Source organism: Zeugodacus cucurbitae, chromosome 2 (assembly GCF_028554725.1).
Source record: "Zeugodacus cucurbitae isolate PBARC_wt_2022May chromosome 2, idZeuCucr1.2, whole genome shotgun sequence".
Taxonomy (NCBI): Eukaryota; Metazoa; Arthropoda; class Insecta; order Diptera; family Tephritidae; genus Zeugodacus; species Zeugodacus cucurbitae.
Genome location: NC_071667.1, coordinates 68,899,716 through 68,913,132, shown reverse-complemented (window position 1 = coordinate 68,913,132; position 13,417 = coordinate 68,899,716). Strand labels below are relative to the sequence as shown.

The window sequence follows — 13,417 nt, the reverse complement described above, 5'->3', positions numbered from 1 at the left end:
CTGAAGAATAGTTTTCAATATTAAATTTACTTTTTTTATAAATATGTTTTCTTTTAAGATTGTAAAACGATATATTGTTATGAATTATGCTAATACATTTATTTGAATAAGAATGATTTTGAATTTTTAAAATTATATCTTTTATCTACCAAGAACTGTTTATTGTGCGGATTGCGGTAATTACATGGCAATTAAGGAAACAATCGCCTGAACGTGAGGGGCATTTATTAAATGTGTTTGCTATATTTTCTTGTTTCTTTTGTTGAATTCATTATAAAATGATTTTTCTACTTGAAGTTGTGCGTAAAAAATATAGAGTTGGCGGGTCACATGTATTTCATTATTCATAACTAGGCTCCGGCTTCGCATGGGTTTAAACAAACATTCCAAAAGTTATAAGTTTTTACACACTTATACATACTCTCCCATAGTGTGCGTTGGGAACATTCGGTGTCCGACGCCCTAGTGCGAGTTTGTATATTTCTAATATTTTGTTCTTCAACCAGCTACACACGCTCCATACTCAATCCTCAAGCGCGTACTAGGGAGGTTTTGAAATTTTGTTCAGCAAGCAGCTGCGAACGCTTCCTACTCGACTCTCTGCGATGCGAAGATAATGAGTTGCAAGAAGATTTTCAGTTTCAGATTAAAATTCTACATCACGGAGTTTTTTCGATATCCTCACCTGGCAACTATTTCCAGAAAGTTGAGATTCTAGCAATAAATATAGCCTATGTTATTCGGGGTAAATGTAGCTTTCCAATGGTGAAATTGAGTGAATTTTTGAGTTTATTCATTCAAACATACATACAAATCTTTCTTCTGTATGATAGTAATATAGATTACTGTATAATTTGGTCTTTACAAGTGATAAGTAACGTATACGCCGTGACAAATATGTCTCAATCGATGTAAAATGAATAGCTAAATCAGATTCCAACGTGAACAGTTATAATAATGAAATGGGCCACCAATGCACCCTAGCAAATGAAGTCAATTCATTTCTCAGTTAATTTGTAGTTCTAAATTTAATTAATTAGCAAATTTTCCTTTTTTTCTACCTCCATATCAATATGCTTACGAGTAGATTATTTACTAATTGAATACATTTTAATGTTGCCTGAAATGCCTTTCTGAAATGCCTATTTGAGTGTCCAAAATACTAATATATGAACTAGAGAGTTCCTTAATTTGGTCAATTATCCAATTGTCAACGGAATTGGAAACCTATTGGAAACTTAATAAATGAGCACTTGCCTAATATCATTTTCGGTGATAATATAAATTTAAACTGCTAACAGACTTCACATACAGTCCAAATTTCTTCTATTATATATTTGTCGTCATCTAAAACTATAAGGGCAATTTTTAATTGACTCAATTAAGTGTCTGTCTGAAATGCACTTTTTGTACAATTTAAGAATATTAGCTAAAATTTTGTAATAACTTGTAATTGATTACACCTGTTTATTGTTACAATGCATTTGGAACTAAATTTTGGATCGCAAAACCCTGCTTCATTGATTTAGCTACATTTCTTCCCTAAAAAAATATATTGTACAATATTCAGTTTATCGATCTGTGTCAGTTAATTAGCCTATGGACATATATTATATATGGATAATAAAAAGGATATATCGTATCTTTGCGTATATATCTCTTTTCTGATTGTCTGGGTATCCCTAATTTAAGTGAAAACACCTCAAGTATCTTTGAATTACTTGTACTTTCTAGAGTAGTGTTTGTCATTCCATAGTGGTCCACATCATTTCATAGGTTTCCAAATGTTAACAAACTGGAGACGGCATCCTGACAAGTCAGCGAGAGTTTTTCACTCGTTAGAACATTTTTGAGAGAAAAGTGCCTCCTGGAAAAAACCTATAACAACATTTTTTAAATAAATTTATGATTTGAAACGAAGTCGAGTTGACTGGTCACTTATGTAGGTGTTGAACGCATCAATGGGGTATTCCAAAATCAAATTCTCAAAGGAAAACGGAATAATTTAAAGTTAGAAAATAGGATCATGTTGCGATTTGAGGAATATGCAACGTATTTTCGAATTTCATTTCAGCAATAAAACCACAAACAATTTAATATTATTTTATTTTATTTATTTATTAATTTTTATCAAAAAGAGAGTACAAAATTATGTGAATTGTGTTAAAAAACTTGTTTATGACAAATTTGAAATTTCACACAAATTTCAAATACATTCTTACTGTTAGCACAAAGAGGCATGGTTTAGGCAATATAAATGTACTTTTACTATTAACTATGCTGACGGACGCCAATGCCGCCATTCGGTTAAACAGTTAGTTATATATATTTCGTTACTATAAACTAAAGCTAGACTAAAAGAATAAATTATATAAGTAGAATTAGAATTTCATTCCAAAAATTTAAAACAAACGCAAAATCATTGTAATTAAATTAATAAATGAAACATAAATTATGTTTAAATTTTCTCATGTGATTGCCTGATGTGTTAGAAAAAAGGACAAGTGAAAAGTCATACTTAGGTTAAGTGGCTGTCAAACGACGCAAAGTCAAAGGCCAAAGTCATACTTAGTGGCATACAAATTACGCGTAAATTGTTTTTTTTTTCATTTCTGGCATAACTAAACTAAATTATATATTGCATACAGTTATTATTAACTGTGTAACTTAAGCGTTATTGCATTATTGAAGGGGTGTGTAGTATGTGGATTGGTTATGTATTTTGTGACTGTTTTAAATGTATGTATGTGATTGCTTTGTGGCTCTGCTGTTTCACTCGGTTTGTATGTGGTTTTGTAAAACTAGTTTAACTACTTTAAAATGCTCAATAAATGCAGCAATTCTAGAAACTAAATGATTTAATGTCTTCACTACTCCACGCTTCAATTTGCATTCACCGTTATCTTAGTTGTATATATGTATGTATGTATGCATAAAATCTACTTAAGTTTAAGTCTCGCTTGCAGCTGTTCAACCACGCTGGAGCTTGCAAAAGCTCTTCTCACATCGTATTAAATTTCCTTAATTCGCTGCATTTTGAATTTTTTGCAAAGAATTTCGTAAAAGAAAATTAATACAAATTTTAACTATCAGTCGTCCTTTTTTCCGTTTATAAACGCATTTCTACTACATATTTCCTAGATATGTATATATGTATGTGTGTATAAATATATAATAATAATAATCTTGTAATGTCTTATTGCATTCGTTTTTTTTTTCGCTTAAATATTTGAATTGCAATCGAGTTTGTCTCATTGCACAACTTAAAATTAGGTTTTTAGACTATTTTCTTTTTCACCAACGCATATTTTCTTCGTTTCATATTTCTTAGATTTTTTTCTTCTTGCCTACTTTCGAGTATATTAATACGCTATTAAATAAGTAATTACTTTAATCAATATTATATGCTTTTAATATTGCCTACGAGATTTACTTTTCGGCACCATGTGTGTTTCATTTGAACGCACCTCGAATATTAAATCTGCTAAGCAACGCCTTCATTTTATTTTCTCTTACTACACTGCTTTAATGGCGTTCGTCATTCCAAATTTTTCAGTGAATATTGCATCAATTAAGTTATTGCGGCAAGAATACTCGCTTACTGTTCTTTTTCTTCTTCTTCTTCTTCCACACTCTACCCCCCAAACCCACCAACCAACACTTCGCCTCAACTGCTCAATAAATCCTTATAAGGTGGTTTATCGTTTCTTCTCTACTTTTTGCCATTTTTTTCATAATATTTTTGCCTTCTTTGTGTTCTTTTCTTCAAGTCTCCATTGCTCATTTAGAATTGGCGTCCATGTCTTCCAGCGAAACCGCTATCATATAGCTTACACAACGATTCCGATCGCGCATTTGGCACACTGGTCACCATTGTCGAGCCGCCATTGTGTGAACCGTAACTGGAGGCACTGCTAAGTCCTTCATTGCTGTAGGGTTGTTGCTTCCGGCGTCGCTGATGCAAATAAGTCCAGATGGCGATGACAGCGAGTTGTGCGAGTAAAAAGACTGTGACGGCAACAATAAGGCCTGTGTAGGGGAGAGGAGAGGATTAGTTTTTATTGAAGACTGAAGTTGTTAATATCTTTTGAAGTCGTCAACGTCGCTTTTAGTAGCAGCTTCCGGTCTTTAAAATCCCTAAAAACATATTGTAGTCTTACAAGAGTCTTCTCAAAACTTCAAATCTTGTTCGTATAGTCTTGGTTTTTCAATTTGGGAGGTTTATGGTATGTGACTGTAAATTCAGCCTACATGTAGGCAATAATTTTTCACCTTATCTGTTTAGTGTAGGAAATGTGTTGCCTACATTTAGGATGATTCGAAACGAATTGAGGGTTATTGAGTTCGAGTTTGAGCTAAATACATTTTTGCGACTTTTCCAATATTTACCAAAACTCCCAGCGGAATTTTTGTTTTTCAAATATTTTGATTTATTTTGACGTATTTACTTCTTGAAGTCAATTAAGGTCTCACAATAACTCATCGAAGGCCCTCACTGATCATAATTATATCTCTCCCTTCACTATCCAACTGTTGTAAAACCAATTCAAAGTGACAGTTATTGTCAGCTCTGCTGGCGCCAATGACGGCAACAATTTTGTCACCACAATGTTATCATTTATCCGTTGTGTAGCAACATTTTTCCCACAAATATCGCACTTTACCTACCACTATCTTCAAGCGAACTACGCTAATCTGTGAAAATAGACACTTGCGCACTCGTCCGTTATCACATTGGCGCTATCTGCTGTCAAACATGTTGGCTGTCCGCACTAACAATCGCCAGCTGAGGAGCTTACCACATAAACATCGTTGTTGGTGTGGTTCTGCTTGGCGACTGCTAGAGATATCACAAGCAATTACGTCAGCGCTTAACGCCTGAAAGCCCTACTAAGACCCTAGCCATGAATCGAGTGTGGATAGTTGCAAGAGTAATCTAACAATCGACTACTACAACAGCTCAAGCAACTACTGGCAACTGGCAGCAAAAGTAAGCGTTGCTGCTGCTTTGTCTCGCTTGATCATGTCTGGCAATATGGCTTATAAATGCTTCTTCATGCCGCAGATTAGCACACCTTTTTGGCGTTGGCTAATGTGCTGGACGATTGCAGTTACTATTGTTGTTGTTGTTGTAGTGTTCATCTTGTATGTCTCGATTGCGTTGCGCCGTTCACTTGGCCCTACCTCGATCATCATCAGTTACGCTTGTCGTCTAAACCTTAGCACTAAGTGCTTTAGTGCTAGTCTATGGCTATGAGTTTGGTCTAAGCGCTGCTGTGCGCAAGTCTCTTCTTCTGTCTGTCCGTCGGTTCTCGGTACTTACCAATCGCATTAACACAGTATCCTTGTCCTGGCTCGCCGCTAATGAAAATCGTCTCGTTGCTATCGTATGCCGTCGACTTGGGCTGTTGTTGTTGCTGTTGCTTATCGAAGCCAAATTTGTCAGTGATCTGAATTGATTGTACCAAAAGCATATCCTCTTGACTAGGTTTGCTGCTCGTCGTGGCCGCCGCCTCACGTCTGGTGCGCAGGCGCAATTGTTGTTGTTGGCTGAGGAAACGCTCTTGCTGTTCCAGTAGTTGTTGTGTGTGTTGTTCGTGGCTACTCTGCACTGTACCGGCGAATGTGGCTGTGTGGAAGGTAGGAAGAGAAGAAAAAAGAAGGGTGAAGATTAGCAAAAAAAAAAAATAAAAATCGCATGAAGAAAATATAATCACCCACTGTGGTGAATAACATTTTTTATTTGCTACCATTTTTCAACTTTTTTCAACTTTAACTATTTGTTATTGTTATTGTTATGGCTGTTGCAATATTGCACTTGTTTGCAACCGACTGCGCAACGACAAGTGATCGGTTGCACACTTTTGTGGTTGTCGCGCAGAATGAAGCGATAAAAAAATAAAGTACCGCCATTAAGTTGAGCTCTCTACACCCATCCAAAGATACATATATACAAAGATAAAATGCATACAATTGTTGCAATTCCCTTCCCTTCGTATGCATTATCTTGTGTTTATTGTTTTTTGCACTTTTGTCGTGTGTTTTATTGCTCGGTGGCAAAAGGTGAAATTAGTTAGTTGGCCGTGCCGAAATTATGGCGGAGAAAGGCTTCATTCTCTAATCAGCAATGCCATAATTTGCTTTGGTAAATGTGTGCAATGAATAAGTTGTTATTGGTCGTAACTGCCGTTAACCCGAAATGATTTCGTAATTTCGAAAATTTGCACAAAATTATTGTGCAATAATTCGTTTAGATTGGTAACACTTGAACTTTGACGTCTACACGCGGGTTTCACATTTTTGTGAGGTTATGTTAAAAAGCTTTACCGGAGCTTTTGTCCATTTAATGTAGTTTATTGCATTTTTATTTACAAATTTGTTCCCAGACTCTTTAAAATGTAGATTTTGTGAAAATTTATGACCAACATTCAATGAAACTTATTGAAAAAAGCTCCAATGAGCTTACCATCAACTAAAAAAAAAATATTTTCGGGAATTAAACTGAAGCTTATAAACATTAAAAGCTTTGATAAACATGTTTTTTGTTTGGAGAAAGCTTTCCTTAAAAGCTTTGTTTGAGCTTTTGTCTCTTTGCTGTGCTTCACTGCAATATTTTTTACTTAAAACTGTAAAACGGTACTTAAAGAAAGCTCAAAGCTACAATTTTGTGGTATAAAATGCTCACAATATCTAGAGCATATCTTAAACTTGGTTTGTGGTTTCAAACGCTTTCAGCTTAACCTGCCAAGCCTGACTATATGTGTCCATATTCTTTCCATAATATTTTAATTATTCTCTAAGTATCAAATTAATGCCTTAAAGTAACTCCCTCACTCACCTGTCACATTCAGAGAACGCCTCCTACGTCCATATGAAATCAACGACTTGAATTCACCTCCAATATCCTCTTGGTCACATTGCACCGGCTCGCATGTTGGCATACATGGTGTGACGAGTGCACGGAATTGTACAACTTCCGATGAGGGGAATTTGAATGCATCAAAGTGTGAGAGCAGTATTTTACCAGACAACGAACTCTTATAGATCGGTCCCATAATGAAATGATCTGTAGGGCAACCATTCGAATCGATGAGCGTAATTTCAGCATTATCAGTACCATCCATGGCGACCAGTTCGCGTACAAAGATTTCGTAGGGACTGTGTTCGTCGAGTATTTCGAATTTGAGCGCCAAGGGATCACCAACTTCTGCGGAACGCATAACATCAGAACCGTCACGTGATGTGATCTTCATTATAACATTCGGTGAGTCGACAATAACCTCTTCGCTTAGCGCCGGCTCAATGTCACCCTTCACGCCGAGATCCACATCATTCGTTACCGACTTGTTGGTTAAATCATATTGACAGGTGACAGCCAAACCCAAATCAGAGGAGGTAACAATAGTGTCATGATGTTGTATCACTACATCGTTCATATAGCGACCCGAACCGCTTTGACGTACATTACATTCCAGATCTTGATAGCCCATACGTAGTTCGAAGTCCAGTGCGTTCTTTACATCAACTGCGCAGGATTTAGGTGAGCCCTTCGCGTATACTTTGCCGTCGAACAGTTTAGAGGTGCGTATGCGTGCAATCATATCGCCGGCGCCGCATTCGATGGTCACATTGTAGCAGGATGAGAGTTCGTAGGTCGCAGCTTCGGGTACTTCTAGGTAGGGATCTTGTACGTCGGAGAGCGTAGCGCGGCTGTGATGCGAAAGACGGCAGACCATATCGCCGGTATCACCATAGTCGTACGAGTGGCATCTAATGGAAGAGAAGGGGATTTCATTAGACAAATTGTAAACTCTTAATATGAGGTTGTGTTTAATTGTGGCGTTGAAGTGGCATTCCGATGTTAATTTTCGTATTGGTCCATAACACGAATTTGTCGATTATCATTCGAATTTGAAATCTTAAATATTCTAAAGGCTAGAGAGGACTTCAAGAAACGTTCTACCGTCGTTGTGTTCTCGAGAGTTCTAAGGACTCTTTTATAGCGCATACTTTCAAAAACTGAGACAAAGAGTCAGAAAGTCAGAAAGAATTCGAATTCGAAACAATTCATTCGAGGAGTCGTTGATACTATCTGAGATCCCGATGAGAGCTTTCTCTAAGTTAGTGGGATCTTTATTTTACAATAAAGAATCATCTATTTACAACGGCTCCAAAATTGACCGGACTCCAGTTGTGTGAATTCCGATTTTGTGTCTAAAACTAATCCAGCTTTATGATATCAAGGACTTTTAAGTATGAAACTAAAGACTCTCATGTATCGTCGAAGAGCTTTGGGTCTGTCACAATTTTTGTTGAATCTCACCAAAGGTATTACTACAGTTCTGTAAGTCAAGTAACTGAAGACATTCCCACATTCCTAATTCAATGCCACATTCTTTCCCAGTTTATCTAAGAGCTGTCCTCCGTCCTCATCCCACTCAGCCGGCCTTTGAATGACAGCAACATTTGCTCTCATTGATTTAATCTGCTGTGGGCATTGTGCTGCCAATAACCACAAACGATTGATGACAGCTTTGCATTTCAGCTAATAGAATAGTTCTCCCTCTTCTTCTCTATCTTCCCCTCTCTCTCTATCTCTCCTCATTTCTAAGCAACAACTGGACATTTAATCTAATCGCCCATCATGAGTTCTCATCAAAATCACATTTAGTGCTGGCAACACACTATGTTGCAATCACATTTACACCCACTGTGACCACTAAATAACGGTTAATATCCCGCTACATACTTGCTGCATTAATTTGCACACAATCACAATGTCAACTCTTCCCGTTCCCAGCAAGCGAAGCGCCTGCGCAACAAGAACATGCGCCAATGGCAACTGATTAAGCAACACTTGTAGGCAACATGTTGCGCGCGCCAGTGATCGGCAACAAAGTGAACAAGCGTTTTGTTTGTGGCCTGCCAAATGTCATGTGGCTGTTGCATCAAATGTTGACATGCTAATGTAACGGCGCGGCATGTTGCAACGACCATTTGCGGACGCGCAGCTGCTGCTTTGTGGCCAGCAATATATGAACAGTTTTCGGCTATAATTTGTTGGCGCTGTGCGGCCGCCTACTGCATGTGACAAGTAGTCAAGCGGCGGCGGCGGCGGCATTGCGGTGCAAGATGACCGCATTCGGTGGCAGGCAACGGCATATTTGAGATTGTCAACTTTTTGTTGTACTTGTTGTCTTGTTTTCTATGTTCTTGCTAGTAGTTGTTGTTGTTGCTTGTAGTTTATTTCGTTTGTATTACCGAGTCTGTTTCTGTCTATTGTCCTGCCACATTTACCATGTCTTCAGTCTGTCCGTTGCTGTCGGCTGTCACACTTACCTGTACGGCGAGTTCAAGCATAAATCACGACACTCATCAATGCTGCCAACATCCTGATACACCGAATCCACCGTTTTCAATATGCGACCGGACAAGCGTTTGAACTCGCACAATTTATTTGGCTCATCGGCGCAGTTGTTCTCCAGATAATCGACAGCATCGTGCGGTTGGAATGCGCCACTGCCGGCCAATGTAATGCGATCCATTTCGGAGAGCTCACAGGTCTTTGAGCTGCGATAATAGTTGGCCGATCTGCAAGACAAAAAAAAAAAAACGAGAAAAGAAATGAGTATGAATACAAATCAAGTTGGTGCTTAGCTGTGACAGTGTTGCCACATAATTTAAAATGAAAAAAAAAAAATAAACAAAAAATTGCAGAAAAAATGAGTTATGAAAAACCGTGTTGCTCGCTGGCTTAAGTAAACACGCCGTTCTTCCCATTCGTTCTAAGGCTCACGCGCTTGCTGTTTGCTCCATTTCGGTTAGACATCACTAAACCAAAAGCAACAAGAGCACCATTTGAGTGCCGCGAAATTTATCGCACATTAATCTGCCAACGCTGACGTCGCCATCGCAGCTGCTGCTGCGGCTTTATTTGTTGCACACTTTACGCGCGGTTCAATTCAGCTATTTATGGCATTAACACGAACGCCAAGCGTTTACTAGCTGGCTGACGGACTGACTGACTGACAGTCGCCACTTCGTGCGCTATGCGAGTAGGCGAGCGCGCGCCTTTTCTTCAATCTGTGGCAAGTTGGTGTTTGTGTGAATTTTATGTACGGCCCATTGTTGGCACTTTTTATGTGCAACGCTTTGAGTTTGGTGTTAAAAGCGATTTATTCCGCGTTTGGGCGTACGTGGACGTGGATTGCTGTTGTTGTTCTGCAGCAGGTGCTAGAAGATATACGCCCCAATAAATAAGCGCAATAAATAAATCTTGCGAATAAGTGGCGTTTAATTCGTCGTTAAAGCAGTTAAGTGTAGCAGGTTAATAGATTTAATGCTGTTTAAATTGTAACATTTCTGTTGCACGTGTTTTTGGGGTGGTTTTTAGAACTGTAGAATATCGGTTTTTCCTTGAAAAAATGTTCTTTGAAAGTTTAAGCAGACTTATTAGACAATACGTTATCTTTCATTTTTTCAAATTTCTAAAATTACTGTATTTAAAAATTAATCGATTATTATATAATTATCGATTATTTTAAATTATCGATTTTTTAAATTATCATATTATCAAATAAATATTCTCCTTCAAAAATTCAGAATTTTCGTGTCATAATCTGAATTTAGTTACCTCCACAACTTCTTAATCTGTTTATTAAAATAAATGCTTCAAATTCAAAATTTATTATCGATTAAAAAATTTAAATTAATTTCAAACCAAATATCTTAAATTGTTGTTAATAGATATCAATGCAAAAAATATTTTGTTTCTAAGTATTTTTACTTAAAATTATTCAATTTTGTGATATTATCGAACTGCTTTTAGAAGTTATCGATTTTTATTAATTTCAATATTATTATTTTTAACAACATATTGTGTTTTTAAGCATTTTTTTCACGAAGTTTTTTTTTTTTGACGAAGAATAGTTTGAATTGAATAAAAATAATATGATTTTATGGAAAGTAAATTTTCTTTATAAACTGTTAAATTTATCGACTATAGGCCAAACTGAAAATTTTGATGTTAGGAAATCACTAAAATATAGTTTTATTTAGTAAATATCGATAACTATTAATTAAGATCGATTATTTTAGTTGTACAAACTTTTTTCGATAATTATATTATCGATTTGTAAACATATAATACATTATTGTAAACTAAACGATTATTATTAAAAAAATCACAATATTTAAAAAACAATAATCACATCAGAGAGAAAGATATTCGTAAATTTTAGTATATTAAAATATATTTTTCAAAACATGAGATTAAAAAAAATATCGATTATTAAAAATTAATCGACTTTGACAAAATTATCGATTTTTAGAAATTAATCGATATATTAAAAAATATGTATTTTTTACTTTTTTATAATCAATGAAGTTATTTAAACATTTTTTCTCACATTTGAGTGTACTTGGTTAATATTCCGTTACTCGTCTATAACCGAAGTACTTCTTAGGTGACGATTAATTAAAGTTAGTGTAACTTATTCAATTTAAATATGTTTGTCTATGATCTGTAGTTGCAAAAAAGGAATTTAAAGCATTAATTTCCTCGTATATTACAGTTATATTCAGGTGTTGTTAGTACAAGTAGACTGTGCCAAAACTATCGATATACATATACCTTTATATACATTGTATAAGCGTACTTTTATATATGGTCAACATGCCCACACTTACAGAAAATCACAACAGTGAAAGGCAAACCAGGCAGCAACCACAACAACGCCACATTATATTATACACCAACCAAGCACCGGGTGCACCGGGTGTGAGTGTGATCTAATCAACAGATTGGCTGCCTAACAAACGAGCTAAGCCAACTAGATGCAAATACCAAAAGCAGTCGCAAAAAAACATGACATAACACTGTAGCTGGACCACACGCAATGCTACCTTGCCACCGGCCATTGCGGTGCCAACGGCCGCATTGTGAAGTGCCACCTCAGTAGCCATAGCCGCAGTCACAACAGAACGGTGTAATGATACAGATTTAATGCTGCACGAAAAAGCAACAATTTTTAACAAGCTGCCATTGCGGCATGTGGCATGCGCGGCTACTGGCAACATTTGGCACATCTAACAACCGGCTAACAGACACATTGCCACAGTTCAACATTTGCAATAAACATTTCTCATGCGCTCGATTTGTTGCCATTTAGTGTTAGTGTTACTCTTGTTGTTGTTGTGGTTTTTATTTTCTTTTGAAATGCAATTGATACGATTTTGCAAAAGTTAAATTTAATTGACATAAATAAATGTTATTGTCAGTTTGTCTATTTAAGGCGAACGCGTACGGCACTGTGGCGTCGCTGGCAGCATACACTTGTGGCACTTGCGCCAGTGGCGAAGGTGAACGTCCTTGCCGCGGGCTAGCGAGTGTCGCATGTTTTGCATGTGTTTGTAGGCAAATGTGTGTTTGCTGCGCGATTTCCTGGAAGCATTCACTGGCGCTGATAAGCTCAGTTGACCACGAGTCAACGGCTTCACCAGAGTGCTCGCACTGAGGTGTTTCCATGTGTATCTGTGTGCACTGAAAAAATGCGCTTATTGTCTAACAGGTACCGAGGTTGTGTGAAAAAAGACAGTCAGTAGATTGGTGATTGCATTCACTTTGAAGAGCGCATAAAATTAGATGAGTGTGTAGGCTGAGCTTGCTTTAATGGATCGAGAAACGAACATTTTGGACTACTAAGGAATGCCAATATTATATTTATTTCTCACAAGTGAAATGTTAAAAAAATCAAATTGAAATGCATTTTTAATGAAATAAAATTTTATTTTATTTAATTTAATAGTTATCGATTATTACTGACTTATATAATTTATCGATTTTAGTAGTTGTTCTTAATTATGCGATATGATGAAATTATCGATTCTCACACATTTTGCAGTTTTCGATTTTTTGTTATCGATTTTTTTGTTATACGATTTTTTTATTATCGATTTTTTATATATATTTGTTAATTAGACTTTCAAGGTAATTATCGCACTTTTAACGATGGCCAAGTGTTGTAATTTTGGTTGACAAGTGTTCGATTACTATGTAACCGATAAATATGCGTTTATCGATAAATATTTTTATTGTATTGATTTCAAGATATCGGAAAAAATCGATTATTCTTAAATTAATGTAATAACTGATGTCCTGCATAGTTATTTAACATTCTCCGATGGAAAATGGAATAAAGAGGGAAAATAAATTATCGATAACATAATATCGGATAAATTAAAAATCGATTTCGATAATTTTTTATGCAACATTTGAATTTGTTAAAAAATATGAAATCAAAATTTTGATAACAAAATATAAAATGCGAATGGTACCCCGATGGATAAATGGAATTTTATGGGAAAATATCGATAAATTTATTTATATTTATGTCAGATTTCATCCTTGTCGATGGAA

The 13,417-nt window shown here is 36.2% G+C and overlaps 2 protein-coding genes and 1 long non-coding RNA gene across 6 annotated transcripts in view; 2 read left to right on the top strand and 1 right to left on the bottom strand.

The window, feature by feature from the left end:
- LOC105211867 (autophagy-related protein 16) overlaps window positions 1-13,417 on the top strand; it is a 199,876-nt gene that overhangs the window by 18,112 nt on the left and 168,347 nt on the right. The gene's annotated exons all lie outside the window — the stretch shown is intronic.
- On the top strand, window positions 1,257-2,841 carry LOC128922345 (uncharacterized). Its single transcript, XR_008471588.1, has 2 exons — window positions 1,257-2,522; window positions 2,573-2,841. It is a non-coding gene; the product is annotated as an uncharacterized LOC128922345 (long non-coding RNA).
- The window catches only part of LOC105211865 (uncharacterized), a 108,339-nt gene continuing 97,437 nt past the window's right edge, over window positions 2,516-13,417 (bottom strand). For both annotated transcript variants that reach the window (XM_054232418.1, XM_054232415.1), the window contains exons 5-8: window positions 9,340-9,591; window positions 6,839-7,770; window positions 5,324-5,629; window positions 2,516-4,029 (exon numbers count right to left, since the gene is read on the bottom strand). In XM_054232418.1, coding sequence (XP_054088393.1) covers window positions 3,785-4,029; window positions 5,324-5,629; window positions 6,839-7,770; window positions 9,340-9,591 — 1,735 coding nt within the window. In that variant the 3' untranslated portion in view covers window positions 2,516-3,784. The remainder of the gene's footprint in view (window positions 4,030-5,323; window positions 5,630-6,838; window positions 7,771-9,339; window positions 9,592-13,417) is intronic.